The sequence below is a fragment of the Hyla sarda genome, chromosome 2 (assembly GCF_029499605.1).
Source record: "Hyla sarda isolate aHylSar1 chromosome 2, aHylSar1.hap1, whole genome shotgun sequence".
Taxonomy (NCBI): domain Eukaryota; kingdom Metazoa; phylum Chordata; class Amphibia; order Anura; family Hylidae; genus Hyla; species Hyla sarda.
In genome coordinates, this window is record NC_079190.1 from 196,270,143 (window position 1) to 196,284,512 (window position 14,370).

The 14,370-nt window shown below is 39.8% G+C and overlaps 1 protein-coding gene across 4 annotated transcripts in view; it reads left to right on the forward strand.

Annotated features, from left to right (window-relative positions):
* The window catches only part of MAP4K4 (mitogen-activated protein kinase kinase kinase kinase 4), a 171,072-nt gene that overhangs the window by 129,925 nt on the left and 26,777 nt on the right, over positions 1–14,370 (forward strand). For 2 of the 4 annotated variants that reach the window (XM_056556091.1, XM_056556092.1), the window contains exons 11-18: positions 768–840; positions 2,594–2,804; positions 3,422–3,583; positions 5,891–5,977; positions 9,335–9,580; positions 9,964–10,125; positions 13,286–13,516; positions 14,251–14,357. In XM_056556091.1, coding sequence (XP_056412066.1) covers positions 768–840; positions 2,594–2,804; positions 3,422–3,583; positions 5,891–5,977; positions 9,335–9,580; positions 9,964–10,125; positions 13,286–13,516; positions 14,251–14,357 — 1,279 coding nt within the window. The remainder of the gene's footprint in view (positions 1–767; positions 841–2,593; positions 2,805–3,421; positions 3,584–5,890; positions 5,978–9,334; positions 9,581–9,963; positions 10,126–13,285; positions 13,517–14,250; positions 14,358–14,370) is intronic. The other 2 variants (XM_056556093.1, XM_056556094.1) reach the window with 1 other exon arrangement.

The window sequence follows — 14,370 nt, forward strand, 5'->3', positions numbered from 1 at the left end:
TAGCTGTTTGGACGTGATGCGGGAACATACACATACACATACACATACACACACACACACATACACACACACACACACACACATACATACACATACATACACACATACACACACACACACAGACACACAGACACAGACACACACACACGTTGAGTTTTATATATATATATAGATTGTTAGATTGCATTCACTGTACAATGCTATGTCTATTGCAGACCCTTCCTAATGCAGTAATGTAGCAACAAACACCTGCCACAAAGCATGTTATGTTTGTGTACAGAATAGTTATCCTGCATGCAATGACTGTTAGGTTTGTTACACGTTTTCATCTACTAGAATAAAAGGGCTTTCCTGAAGGTGGGGTCCAACACTAAGCACCTTGCCGATCAGCTGTTTACCAGAGCTGTGGTGCCTGCAAAATACAGGAAATGGAGCCAGAAGCAGAAAGCTCCATCCATTGTATAGTAGCTGTGCTGGGTTACTGCAGTCCAGCTCCTATTCAAGTGAGAGGGGTTGAGCTGCAGTAACTTAACACAGCCACTGCACAACATCTGACTACACTAGACCGTACTAAGTTCACCTTGTCTGTAGTCATGCTAAATATTGTATAATTTGCTTTTAGATGTTACACTAAAAATGCAGTGTTTCATCTTATCCAATGTGGTAGATGGATTTTGTTAGTGATTTTTATCTTTTGAGATGAAGCTCTGTATGAAAAATGTTCTAGGTTATCCTTTTTCATTATCATTATTTTTTTTCTCCATAAGATGAAACAGAGTATGAGTACAGTGGTAGTGAAGAGGAGGAAGAGGAAGTGCCTGAGCAGGAAGGAGAACCAAGGTATTTATTGCTTTACCTTACTAGTGTTTGGTATTTACAGAGCATTAGTGAAATATGCTCTGAACTTATGGCTTTAAATATAGCCCCATTTTCAATGCAGCTACTGTTGTGAATTGTACACCACAGATTTTTATAGAGGGTCCTTATCTGTGCTATGAAGGGCAGCCTATTTTATTCCACTAGGTCAGGTACATATGTTTGCTAGTGATAATTTTCTATGACGCAATTTAATAGGGATGTCCTGATACCATTTTTTTAAGAACTAGTACGAGTACAGATACTTTAATTCTGGTACTCGCCGTACAAGTACTTTAATTTTAAAGGGAATCTGACACCAGGGTTTCTGGCGCTGCTTACCGTATGATATGTGGGTTCCTTGTTGTGTACAATGGAGGCGGCTGCTGTAATATGAGCACAGATTTCTCTCTTATCCATTGGACAGAACAGGGAATTTGCATTGGCGGAAAAACCAATGTCTCCGAAGTGATTGGGCTGACATTCACATGGTGAGCAGCGGTAGAAACCGGGTCACCTGCACTATCTACCTATAAATTTAAGTTAGCGCAGGTGACTCTGCTGTAAGATTGTCCTAATAGTAGATAGGATCCCCTTGTAGGTAGTATAGATAGATGCAGACATTAGTAGCAGCCCCCTTGTAGACAGGGCCCCCCTTGTAGCCAGGGAGCAGTGTCCCCCCTTGTAGGGAGCAGGCCAGCCCCTTGTAGGGAGCAGGCCAGCCCCTTATAGACAGAAGCTCCCCCTTATAGACAGAAGCTCCCCCCTTATAGACAGAAGCTCCCCCCTTATAGACAGAAGCTCCCCCCTTATAGACAGAAGCTCCCCCCTTATAGACAGAAGCTCCCCCCTTATAGACAGAAGCTCCCCCCTTATAGACAGAAGCTCCCCCCTTATAGACAGAAGCTCCCCCCTTATAGACAGAAGCTCCCCCCTTATAGACAGAAGCTCCCCCCTTATAGACAGAAGCTCCCCCCTTATAGACAGAAGCTCCCCCCTTATAGACAGAAGCTCCCCCCTTATAGACAGAAGCTCCCCCCTTATAGACAGAAGCTCCCCCCTTATAGACAGAAGCTCCCCCCTTATAGACAGAAGCTCCCCCCTTATAGACAGAAGCTCCCCCCTTATAGACAGAAGCTCCCCCCTTATAGACAGCAGCTCTCCCCCCTTTATAGACAGCAGCCCCCCCTTTATAGACAGACCTCACCTGTGGCCGTCCTCTGGTGTTGTTGCTCCGCTGTCCCGTTCTCCCGATCGCATCATTGCGTCCTACGGAGGAGCATGTGACATACACGTCACTCTGCTTCCTCCGTAGCGTTACACTTGGCGCAGGGGAGGAGGAGTGACGTGTGTGTCACATGCTTCTCCATAGGACACAATGATTGCGATCGGGAGAACGGGACAGCGCCGCACAGCATCGGGTATTGGGCATGGTATCGGGGACATTAAGAGTCCCCGATACCATACAAATGCCGAGTATTGGCCCAGATACCGATACTAGTATCGGTATCGGGACATCCCTACAATTTAATATTTCTTTTGGTGTTTGTTAGCAACATTTGAAAATGGGATATACTGTATTTCAATCCTTGCACCCAAGAGACCAAACAAAACATAACTTTTTCATATACATAGCTTGCTTGTCTTATTAATAAACCTTTTGTATGTTCTGAGCACTTTTCTTTTTAGCTATTGTTTGTTTATCGTGTGTCCAAATGCATCGATCTTATTCCTTCAGCTCGATTGTTAACGTGCCTGGGGAATCCACCCTTCGACGTGATTTCCTGAGATTGCAGCAGGAGAACAAGGAGCGTTCAGAGGCCTTACGAAGGCAGCAGCTGCTGCAGGAGCAGCAACTCAGAGAGCAGGAGGAGTACAAGAGACAGCTATTGGCAGAGAGACAGAAGCGCATAGAACAGCAAAAAGAGCAAAGGAGGCGACTTGAAGAGGTACAAAATCAGCAGAGCGTTCATTGTAACACAGCTGTCAATTGTGTGGATAAAAATTCTTGGACAATGCTTCAGTTGTATTTCCAGATAAGCTATCTTCAGTAATGCTTGTTCTGTGTCATCTAGATAAGTCACATAAGAATGAACATATTACTTGATTTGTATACATATATTAAACAAACCCCATTCTCTTAAACCTAAAATGTTGCAGAATTTCAGATCCTGACATCTCCTATCTGCAAAATAGGGGATAAATTGTTAAACATTGGAGTAGCCTCTTAAGTCTGCCAATGAATCTAGAGTTAGGGCCCTTTTTGCACGGGCTCCCGATAATGAGCCTTTGCTTGATCAATCATTTGGCTATTAATTTTATTAGCCATACATAAGATCCATTTAGCCAACAAATTAGCATTTTTCCGCTTGTCAGCTGGTCACTGGCTCTTTCCAGCAAATGCCATGTAATCGGCCTGCGAAAGAGGGCCCTTACTGATTTGAGACTTTTCAAGCTGCCTTTAATTTGTTCTAATTGACACAAAGGCAAATGTGCTACAGTATTATTTTTCTAGAGTTTAATGCCAGGTCACTTATACCATGTTTATTTATTTTCTTTTGAGTAGCAACAGAGAAGAGAACGTGAAGCTCGGCGGCAGCAAGAAAGAGAACAACGAAGAAGAGAGCAGGAAGAAAAGAAAAGAATGGAGGAATTGGAACGGAGACGTAAAGAAGAGGAAGAACGTAGAAGAGCTGAAGAAGAGAAAAGACGAGTGGAAAGGGAGCAGGTAATTCATAGATAAATGACCACACAACCATATCATCTTGTTTGTCTATGGGAGTTACAGTTGCTTTATTGAGGACAGTAATGGTTTTGATATGTGAGTATATAACTTAATATCTTACAACTACTTTTATGACCAGGGGTGTTCTTGACCTTTTTGACCAGGGCAAAATTTTATCTTTTGCAACGCTAAGTTCTGAAGGTGTCATCCTTTCTTTCTTTTCTTTTTTTTTTTTTAATGTCTACATCAAAGCTTCAACTCCCAGCATGCCCGGACAGCCGTTGGCTGCAACCAACGGCTGTCTGGGCATGCTGGGAGTTAAAGTTTTCTAACATCTGGATGGCCTCAGTTTGAGACTACTGCCCTTGTTAGTTTTCCTGTGTATTATGATGCCAATTATATTGACATGGTTATGTGGCTATAGCACCAATAATGAAGGCCCTATTTTAGCTTTAAATGTAGGTCCCTTCCTTAGCTTAACATGCTGCTTCTGCTGCAGTTACAGAAAAAATGTAATAAAAGCGCAAAAGAAAATTAATGTGGAGAAAAACAAACTAAATATGGCAGCTGGGTGTGATTCATTTGGGACAATGTAATCTCTTCGTAAACAGGGATGTGTTGATGTCTAAGCACCTTACGCCAATGCAAAAAACATTAGTTTTTTTACATGTCTGAAATTGTTGGGGTTGTGTGTAATTGGAGAGTTGTTCACTTTTAGAGCAAGGTCTTTTTAGAGCTGGCTACCAGCAATTACATCAGATAGCAGTGATCTGTATAGACAGACATGAAGAGTGGACACAAATTGCATCCTCCTTGCATGCTTCTAGCCCCACTCAGCTGAGAAAAGTCCTGTGATGTCATTACTGAAATTATGGGCTTCCCTAATGCTGAGCTCAGTATGAGCTCTGAGCACATGGGCGTTTAGTGACAGGGAACTGATTATTTCAGATCTGTCACAGTACTGTATGGGACTGGCAGTGTGAAAGCCCATTCTGCCGATGGCTCTGTGTGCAGAAGCAAGCAGAGCTGTCAAATTCATCATGTTATTTAATGGACTCCATTGGGTTAATGGGACAATATACTTAGTTTATCTCCCTTTTTTTTTTTTTTTTTTAAGTTTAATGTAATCTACTTATGCTATCAGATATAGAGAAAAGGCCATTTGTAGTACCTAATTGGATTACGGACAGGCTAGGAAAAATCAATTGCCCGATAGATCAAATTTTTATTTATTTATTTTTAATCTGAGATCTCATGTACAGAGAACCTCTGGAAACATAATTTATTTTTATTTTTTTGACCTTTTAAAGTAGAATTGCCACTGTATTAATATTACATCCTGGTAAAATCGCAGTATGTCAAGGTGCAAAAAAGAAGTCTTCTGTATTGACCTCACTGTTTAAGGGAGCTACCCATGAGATTTATGCAGACTGTCCAGATTTAATGCTGCCCGTGGATCATACTACCTTGCTACTGACAACGATCTGCAGCATTTTGGAGAGAAATTTACTTTAAAAACTGAGCTGGGCCCCAGGGAAGTGTCTGGGAGGTAGTCTCCATGGCCAGCTGTGCTGGAGTTGGGGGTGCGGCGAGGAATAATAAAAGATAAGTGTGCGTTTTATTTTTCCCTATATAATGCCCTGTACAAGTAACTACCACCACCTCTCATGTTTAGTAAGTAGAGCTACAGTATTTTTTTGTTGAGCGTAGTGTATACCTGAGAGCGCCATTTAGTGTTTGTAAATTGTGTTGACATTTGCAATCTACTATTGTACAGCAACATTCCTATAATCTAGCATTGATGGGATCTCATGGTGTATGATCTGAATTGTCACACAGTCATCGGAAAGTGTGTAACACTATAAAACTCAAAGAAGTTAATTGTCAGACTCTAATAGAAAAATTGGTAGAATTTATTTACAAAAAGTAAACAACCTCTAGAAAGGCAGAGAACGGTTATAACTGGATGACTCTGCTCTATTGATGATTGATTTTTTTTGTTGTGTTGGAAAAAAAAAGTTGAATGCTGGATTAAAGGAATTTTATTGTGTAATATTTCCATTTAATGTATTTGTGTAAATTACTTAATATGCCTTAAATAACGACCCAAATTTTCAGAGCTCTATTGTGGTACAGACCAAGGTCTTCATTGAATTTACAGTGTGAACATTGTCATTGTAATTTGTTTTTGCTAGTGCCTCATGTCTTTTACGTTGTGGTTGTTGGAATTTGGCAATGCCATCAGTGCATGTGCGTTTTACACACTGCTCAGGTTAACAACCTGAACCCTCCAAAATGTTTGTGTGACAGGAGTATATCAGACGACAGCTGGAGGAGGAGCAGAGGCACTTGGAAATCCTTCAACAACAGCTGCTTCAAGAGCAGGCCATGTTACTGGTGAGAGTTTACTAGTGATCCGATGCCATAGCTGTAGTGGGTTGTGGGGGTCAGCTTTGTCTCAGTGCAGCTGCACAAGCTGTACAAACAATTAGCTAGTGTGGGAAATGCGCTGTCTGCACCCTAGATAGACAAGCACAGCTACATGTAGTCTGACAGATGTTGCTTTCTAAACTAAAGTTGGGCAAATTTGCCTGCAACTATGTAATCTATTGGTTTAAAATATTTTCTAATATATTGAAGAACAAATAAAATAAAAATTATAATAAAAAATGTTACTTTAATATAATTTATATAAACATATAATTTATATAAATGCAATTAAAATACAAAATTGTCGATTTTTTTTCTTTTAAACGACTATCTTGCCAGTGTTGTGGATTTTTTATTTATTTTCTTAACACATATAAACCTAGAATTCCTTAAATCATTAAATGGGCACTGTCATTTGCAAAAAGCTTTTTATATAATATACATATAATATTATTTACATTTGTAATATACAATGGTTACAAAATGTGTGTATTTTTTGGAGAAAACATCTTGTCTTGTCCCTGCAGCCATTGCCTTTGTGTCTCTGTGTGTTCAGAGACAAAATACAGGAAGTATGGGTAGACAAGCAGGGGCTCTGTACACTGAGGACAAGCAGGGGCTCTGTACACTGAGGACAAGCAGGGGCTCTGTACACTGAGGACAAGCAGGGGCTCTGTACACTGAGGACAAGCAGGGTCTCTGTACACTGAGGACAAGCAGGGTCTCTGTACACTGAGGACAAGCAGGGGCTCTGTACACTGAGGACAAGCAGGGGCTCTGTACACTGAGGACAAGCAGGGGCTCTGTACACTGAGGACAAGCAGGGGCTCTGTACACTGAGGACAAGCAGGGGCTCTGTACACTGAGGACAAGCAGGGGCTCTGTACCCTGAGGACAAGCAGGGGCTCTGTACCCTGAGGACAAGCAGGGGCTCTGTACCCTGAGGACAAGCAGGGGCTCTGTACCCTGAGGACAAGCAGGGGCTCTGTAAACTCAGGACAAGCTGGGGCTCTGTAAACTGAGGACAAGCAGGGGCTCTGTAAACTGAGGACAAGCAGGGACTGTCTCCCCCACACTTAATATATTATATCTCTGCACAGAGACACACAGGCAATAGCTTCAAGAACAAGACAGCATTTGTTCTCCCCAAAAATATGCAAATTTTTAACCAATGTATATTACAAATATACATATAATGTTACTATCTAAAAAGTTTCTGTTAATGACAGGTACACTTTAAAATGACCATCAGATGCTTATATGTTCAAATTGAGTTCAGCAATGTTTAATACACTGAAACGTTTACAGTTTTATTGCGGCAAAGTTAATAAATGGGTTGGTTTGGCAATGGGGATTTTTGTAAGACATTTACCTACCATTCATGCAAATGTAAAGTGGGAACAACTAGTCACTTTAAAGAACTACAGCTAAGACAGAAATGTCAACATTTTATATTTGTTAGAACTTTTTCCACATTAGATTAGAATTCAGCATTTTTATCATGATTTTCAATGGCATCTTCCACATAAGGATAATCAGCCAGTTGCCACAATATAAAAACAGTAGTAGTAACTTTAAGGTTTGCCAAAAAAGATCATTGCTAATTTTACTAGTTCATAGGACAGTAATAAATGTTTTCTTACCAAATTTGTATTTACTTAAAATTGTGCATTCAATGTTTCAAAACTTAGGTTTATAAATCACTTTTTGGAAATTTAGTACCCCTCAAAATGAATGTTTAAATTCTAAAATAGAGACCTTCAACTAAAGTTAGAAGTAACGTGTAAAGAGCAGAGCTGACTTGCCTTTTCTATTTAATGTTACTTTTAAACTGACGGCTATATCCAACACCCTGATGGTTTGTGGCATGGATCTACTTGTATTGAGTGTTCATTAGGTAGATGTGTTTTTATGTTTTTTAATCACAACTGGAATTACCTCCTAGAGGAATGATAACTTAATCTTGTGGCATGAAACTTGCTAGGTATGTCATTTTTTGCTGTGCATGCTTATATTCTCTTTTTCTGTTCTGTGTTTGAGAGCTCTTTAAAATAGAGTATTGTCACAAGACCATTTTGTCTGACAGATGAAACAAAACATATATATATATTTTTTGTTTGAGACAAAAGTTTTAAATGAGCACTGTAAGATACAGAAATGTTTTATATGTTGTACATTAGCCTTTCTAATGTACTTCATAAGAAAACTTTATTTCCTTTTTATATATTTCATGGCTTAGAAAATCATAGCTTTGTCCAAGCTGAAGCAGAGGCATGGGCAAAGTCCAGTAAGTGCGAGTGGGCTAGCACTCCTCTGTGCTCTCTCCTGTCTGATAGGACTCCTTTGTGCTCTCTCATGTCTGATAGGATTCCTTTGTGCTCTCTCCTGTCTGATAGGACTCCTTTGCGCTCACTCCTGTCTGATAGGACTCCTCTGTGCTCTCTCCTGTCTGATAGGACTCCTCTGTGCGCTCTCCTGTCTGATAGTACTCCTCTGTGCGCTCTCCTGTCTGATAGTACTCCTCTGTGCTTTCTCCTGTCTGATAGGACTCCTCTGTGCTTTCTCCTGTCTGATAGGACTCCTCTGTGCTTTCTCCTGTCTGATAGGACTCCTCTGTGCTTTCTCCTGTCTGATAGGACTCCTCTGAGCGCTCTTCTGTCTGATAGCACTCCTCTGTGCTCTCTCCGGTCTGATAGCACTCCTCTGTGCTCTCTCCTGTGTGATAGCACTCCTCTGTGCTCTCGCCTGTCTGATAGTACTCCTCTGTGCTCTCACCTGTCTGATAGCACTCCTCTGTGCTCTCTCCTGTCTGATAGCACTCCTCTGTGCTCTCTCCTGTCTGATAGTACTCCTCTGTGCTCTCTCCTGTCTGATAGTACTCCTCTGTGCTCTCACCTGTCTGATAGCACTCTTCTGTCCCCTCTCCTGTCAGCACTCCTTTGTCCCTTCTCCTGTCTGATAGCACTCCTCTTTTTGTTCTTTCCTGTCCTATCAGACAGCACAGAGGAATGCTAGCCCACTCTCACTTACTGGACTTTATCCATACCTGTGCTTCAGCTTTGACTAAGCCATGATTTTATAAGCCATGATTTCTAGAAAAAGGAAATAACATTTTCTTATGAAGTATATTAGAAAGATTAATGTTTTGCCAAGATGTACAACATATAAAAAGTTTTTCAAACTGACAAATAGTTTTTGCCTGCTTTAAATTGATGGACCTATTTAAGCCTGTTTGGAGAGCAGCAAGCATAAATGAAGCCTGATCAGTGTTGTGTGCTGCATGTTTGTGTACAATATTTGATATTCTGAGATGTTTAATTTTAGGAATACAGATGGCGGGAGATGGAGGAACACAGGCAGGCAGAGAGACTGCAACGTCAACTGCAGCAAGAACAAGCATATCTTATGTCTTTACAACATGATCACAGGCAGCAACCGCAGCAGCAACAACCACCCCCGCAGCAGCCGCAACCTCAACAGCCCCAAATTCTACAGCAAGAAAGAAGCAAGCAAAGTTACCACACTCCAGAACCTAAACCCCACTTTGATCAGGCTGAACGTGTGCGAGAGGTAATTTGTTTATAAATAGTGTCTGTTCATTGAGCAATAATATATTACGACAGCTTTATCAACATGTTGCTTGTCCACCTTGTTGTCCCTACTAACATATTCACTGTACGTTATTAACCTGCTGATGAAGTAAGGTTCTGTGGGTGAACATTCGATAGAAGCAAATAGATCACCCCTTTCCTGAATTTTGGCGATGTGCAGTATGTTGTTGCAAAGGTAAAGTATGGTTATAAGCTTTACGTATCTATACTGTGAGTATAGATAGATCGATAGAATGGAGGAATGTTCAATGTTTAAGACTAACCTATTTCCTCATACTAATCTTGTGTTTTATAGAAAGTACTTAACCTATATGATGTGTGTATGTCTTGTTTCTGGTGCAGGCAGAAGAGCGCCTTAGAAAAACTAACCAAGGCTCTCCTGAAGCACAGTCAAAGCAAACAGGGAGAGTGTTGGAGCCATTAGTGCCTTCAAGATCCGAGTCCTTTTCCAATGGGAATGCTGAGCCTGCTCAGCCTGCCATGCATAGGCCAGTGGAGCCTCAGGTAAGAGAATATTTGGTAGTCTATTTTCTATTTAGATATGATTTGTATAAATCACTAAAGATAACCAGTCACCTTCTGTGCTGCCAGGAAAGTTATGGTTGTAGTCAAGTGCCAACAGGAAATTCATTATTGCTCATGTTAGCACTTTTAGCCGATCATGAAACAAATAAGCCACACTGTAAGGACCTAGACATCACTCATATTTGTTGTAGGATGGGGCTCAGATATCCCTTTTATATAGCAGTTGAGTGTGAAGCAATGTCTGCCACTGCAGTTTTTAAGCCAAAGCCAGCAGTGGATCCAGCAGAAAGAAGTCATTCTTTTGTTTCCCATTACTCTTGTATTCACTTTGGTTAAAAAACTGCAGTGTGTGTGTGTGTGTGTGTGTGTGTGTGTGTGTGACTGACTAACTTGGAGAATATTTTAGAAAGTGAACCACAAATGCTGTAAATCTCACACCCTCAAAATGGAAACGGTCCAATAAGTTGCTAGTGGTGCCTGCTGTACATTGAGCGTCCAGGCACTAAATGGCATGTACAGATCAAGCATTGGAAGCGTGAAATTACTGTGAACATTTAGAAGACCAAAAAGGAACCACAGGAAGCTTTGTTTTTCTCTCTTTAGAGAAGGTAAAAAATAAAAGCAAAAGATGAAAAGCTTGCACACATTGTTTGGAAGTCTGCAGGGTTTTTTGTATTTATCTCGCAGAGAACACAACTAATCTCTCGTGAACTATTTTCTTTCTGGTGATAGAAGGCTTAGGGGTAGGCTTGACTACTGATCTTAGAGGAAGAAAGTAGTACAGATTTATACCTTGTAGAATTTGGAAGCTTGTCAAAATCCATGTGTGTGAGTGTTAAGGTCTCAATACGCATTAGAGAAAAATCTCTCCTAAACTAGCATATGTCACTCGGACCGACCAAATGAAATAATGTGTATGGGGACATCCCGACTCTTCCCTAACAGATAAGGTCAGGGAAAGAAGAATGGTGTGTTGTATTTCAAAAGCTGGCCCTTTGGGTTTTAAAGGAGATAAACACTTACCAGATGTAACCCTGATTAAGAAAAAGAGCATGCATGTGGATTGGGCAATTGGGAGAAATAACTGCTGCATAAGCATTTAAGGTATACAAGCTGTTTTGGCACCTTTTGGCCTGTTATCTTCTAAAACCTTACTGCTATACTCTCTGTGGGGGACATTTATGAAAGCATTTAGTAGGTTTTTTTTGCTTAAAATTGTCGCAAAAAATCACATGTGCGACTACTCTATTTTTTGTGCGACTTTTTGATTGTGCAGTGCCCTAAGCAAAAAAAAAAGAAACTTGCTTACCAAAGCAAAAAGTGATTTTTGACTTGCAGTGGTCAGAGATTTATCAAGTGCGAAAGTCGCAAAAAAGTCGCATTGCATGAAAAAAAACTACTAAATTTACTCCAGCTCAGACATGGAGCAGAAAAAGCCACTACCAAAGCAAAAAAAAAATTGCTTACAAGAAAGAAATTTATCAACAGGCTGAAACCAGTTAATACATAAGCAAAAAATAAATAAATAAATAAAAAAGAATACATAAGCAAACATTGATAAATGTCCCCCTATGTTGTTTTGTACTTCTAGTGCAAGTTAGACATTGGAGAAATTAAATCCTATTAAAAGTAGGGAAGAATTTATTGAGAAAGGTTTCAGATATTCTGAACACTGCAATCATTAGTCAATCCACTTGTACTGTCATCTAAGCATGCAGTTTCCAATCCCACATAGAGCTTTAACTTGTCTGGAACATAAGACTTATCTTCAAACTTAAACTTACAGTCAAGATAAAATGCAGTAAAGGCCCTTTTCTAGGAATGCTTGTTCCCAATAATCAGTCCATGTAAAAGTAATCAACCAAAGAACAAGCAAATACTTGCTAAGGATGCATTTGACCAATCACATGGGAGATCTGGGCAGCTTTGGCAAGATTAAAAGGATCCTGAATACTTGGCATAGCATTAGATTTTCACCAAAGCATTTAAATTTAACCAAAAGGACAGAGGCACTATGGAAGGAAATAGATTGTAATATTGTCAGTTGGACATTTTAACCTATATTTTGACATTTGGTTACCTGTAGCAAAAACCTTTCACTTCTTATCAGATTGAAGCTATGTGAACTACTAAGCCATGCTATTTCATAGCATATTGGGCTCTTGTGTTATAGAAATGTCACCTTACTATATGTTCAGATTTTAGAGGCAGCAAGCATGTCACAAATGGTTGACAATTGTTCATCTCATCTTGTGGAAGCTGTTGCAGAAATATGCAAGTAGAATAATGCGTGATTAGATTCTATTTAATCTAAGCATACAATTCTCTTCAATAGATGCTAGGCCCCAATAATAGATTTCCTACCTTATTTTATTCTTACTATCCTCTTCAGGATCTGCATCAAATGTATCCTGATTATAACACTTATAGTATTCTATGGATCCCTATTGAACCTCCATGTGCCTTTGTTTAGAAAAAATTAATAAAATTGTATGATAAAGTGTGGCATGTTTTAGCACTAGGTGTATTTTGACATTGCTTTCAGAAGAGATTGTTCCTCTAAGTCACATGTTCATATTTAAATCTGTTAGACTGCTTCTGACAGGCCGGTATAAAAACTCTTTTTTCACACCTCCTGAACAAACTTTTAAGCCTGGATGCTAGTTCAGGAGAGGAGTGCTAAGGGCTGAAGACTAAGCAATCAATCTGCTTTTATGAGTGATTTGACTGTAAACAGGATACAGCAGGAGAACGGAGGAGAGTGTTTGAATCATATTAACTAAAAAGCAAGAATTAAAAAATATTCAAAGTTATCCATAACCTTTAATGTTTGTTCTATATAGTATTTAAATTAAGTATTTGTTCCCATTTTTTCCCCTGGGGGATGCTTTTGCTTTTCAATTACAGGTTGTGCATGAATATTTTCTCTGTAACACAATAACAGTAATTCATCATATTGCCAGTCCACTGTTCATCCATGCCATTATTTTTCCCTTAAAACTGTGTCAGTGAGCCTGCCTTTGTCTTTGTTTTGTCATTGTCTGGCTTTTCTAAATTATTTTCCATTGGAATAAAAAAATAAAAAAGTCAGTGATGCCAGTGCACCATGTAAATGTTTTATGTCTTGTTTTCTTGTAAGGTACAATGGTCTCATCTGGCATCCCTCAAGAACAATGTTTCCCCTGTCTCGCGATCCCATTCCTTCAGTGACCCTTCTCCCAAATTTGCACCTCACCATCTTCGTTCTCAGGACTCACACCCACCCCCACGCAATGAAGTTTTAAGTCAAAGTACTGACCCTAAATCTGACATACCTGAGCCCAACCAAAGGGTTTGGGCTAGATCAGACAGTGAAGAGGTGCCGCCAAGGGTAAGATGTAGTAACTAGTAAGATGAGCAGTTCATGTGTGTGTAGGGCCAGGCTATAACGTGTCAGCATGTGACACAACATAGCAAAATACAGCCACTGTTTTGTGCAGAAACATTTTGTTAGCGACTACAGACCTTTTTTTATAGGACTACATCTTTCCACGTTTGTAAAACTGGTTTATCTACAGATGATGACTATGCATTGGGTTAGTTACAATTATCAAATTAATTTCTGTAGTTTTTTGTTTAGCTACACCCAGCTATATTTTGGTGCTGCAACACTGCAAGCCGCAGCATGTGTAGTTAGGTACTTAGACACATTGGGCCTATTTGTCTGTTTATGAATCACAATAAAACAATTCAGTCACATAGTTTTCTGTACAAAAGCTATGTGTGTGTGTGTGTGTGTTTTTAAGTATAATATTTATGTGCCTATCTTTTATACAGCTTTGCTACCTACTACTTAGCTTTGCAGCTTTTATCCATGTAACTTCATTATGTTGTTTCACTTCTCATTTGTTAACAAAAGTCATCAACTATCTTCTGAGAAACTGAAGCAACAGTGCAAAGTAAATGTTCATTGTGTGCAGTCTGTATTAAGCCTCATTGTCTATATTAGAAACTTATGTTAAAAAAATCAGTTGTGTAAGATAACTTTCAATTAGGACTGGTGTTAACATTGGTGATGATCCCCTTTTGTATATCTTATTTTCTATATTTCCATTTAATATAAAGGTACCAGTAAGGACAACGTCAAGATCCCCGGTATTGTCACGAAGAGATTCTCCTCTCCAGGGCAGTGTACAACAGAATAGCCAAACTGGACAAAGGAATTCCACAAGGTATTGCTAGTGA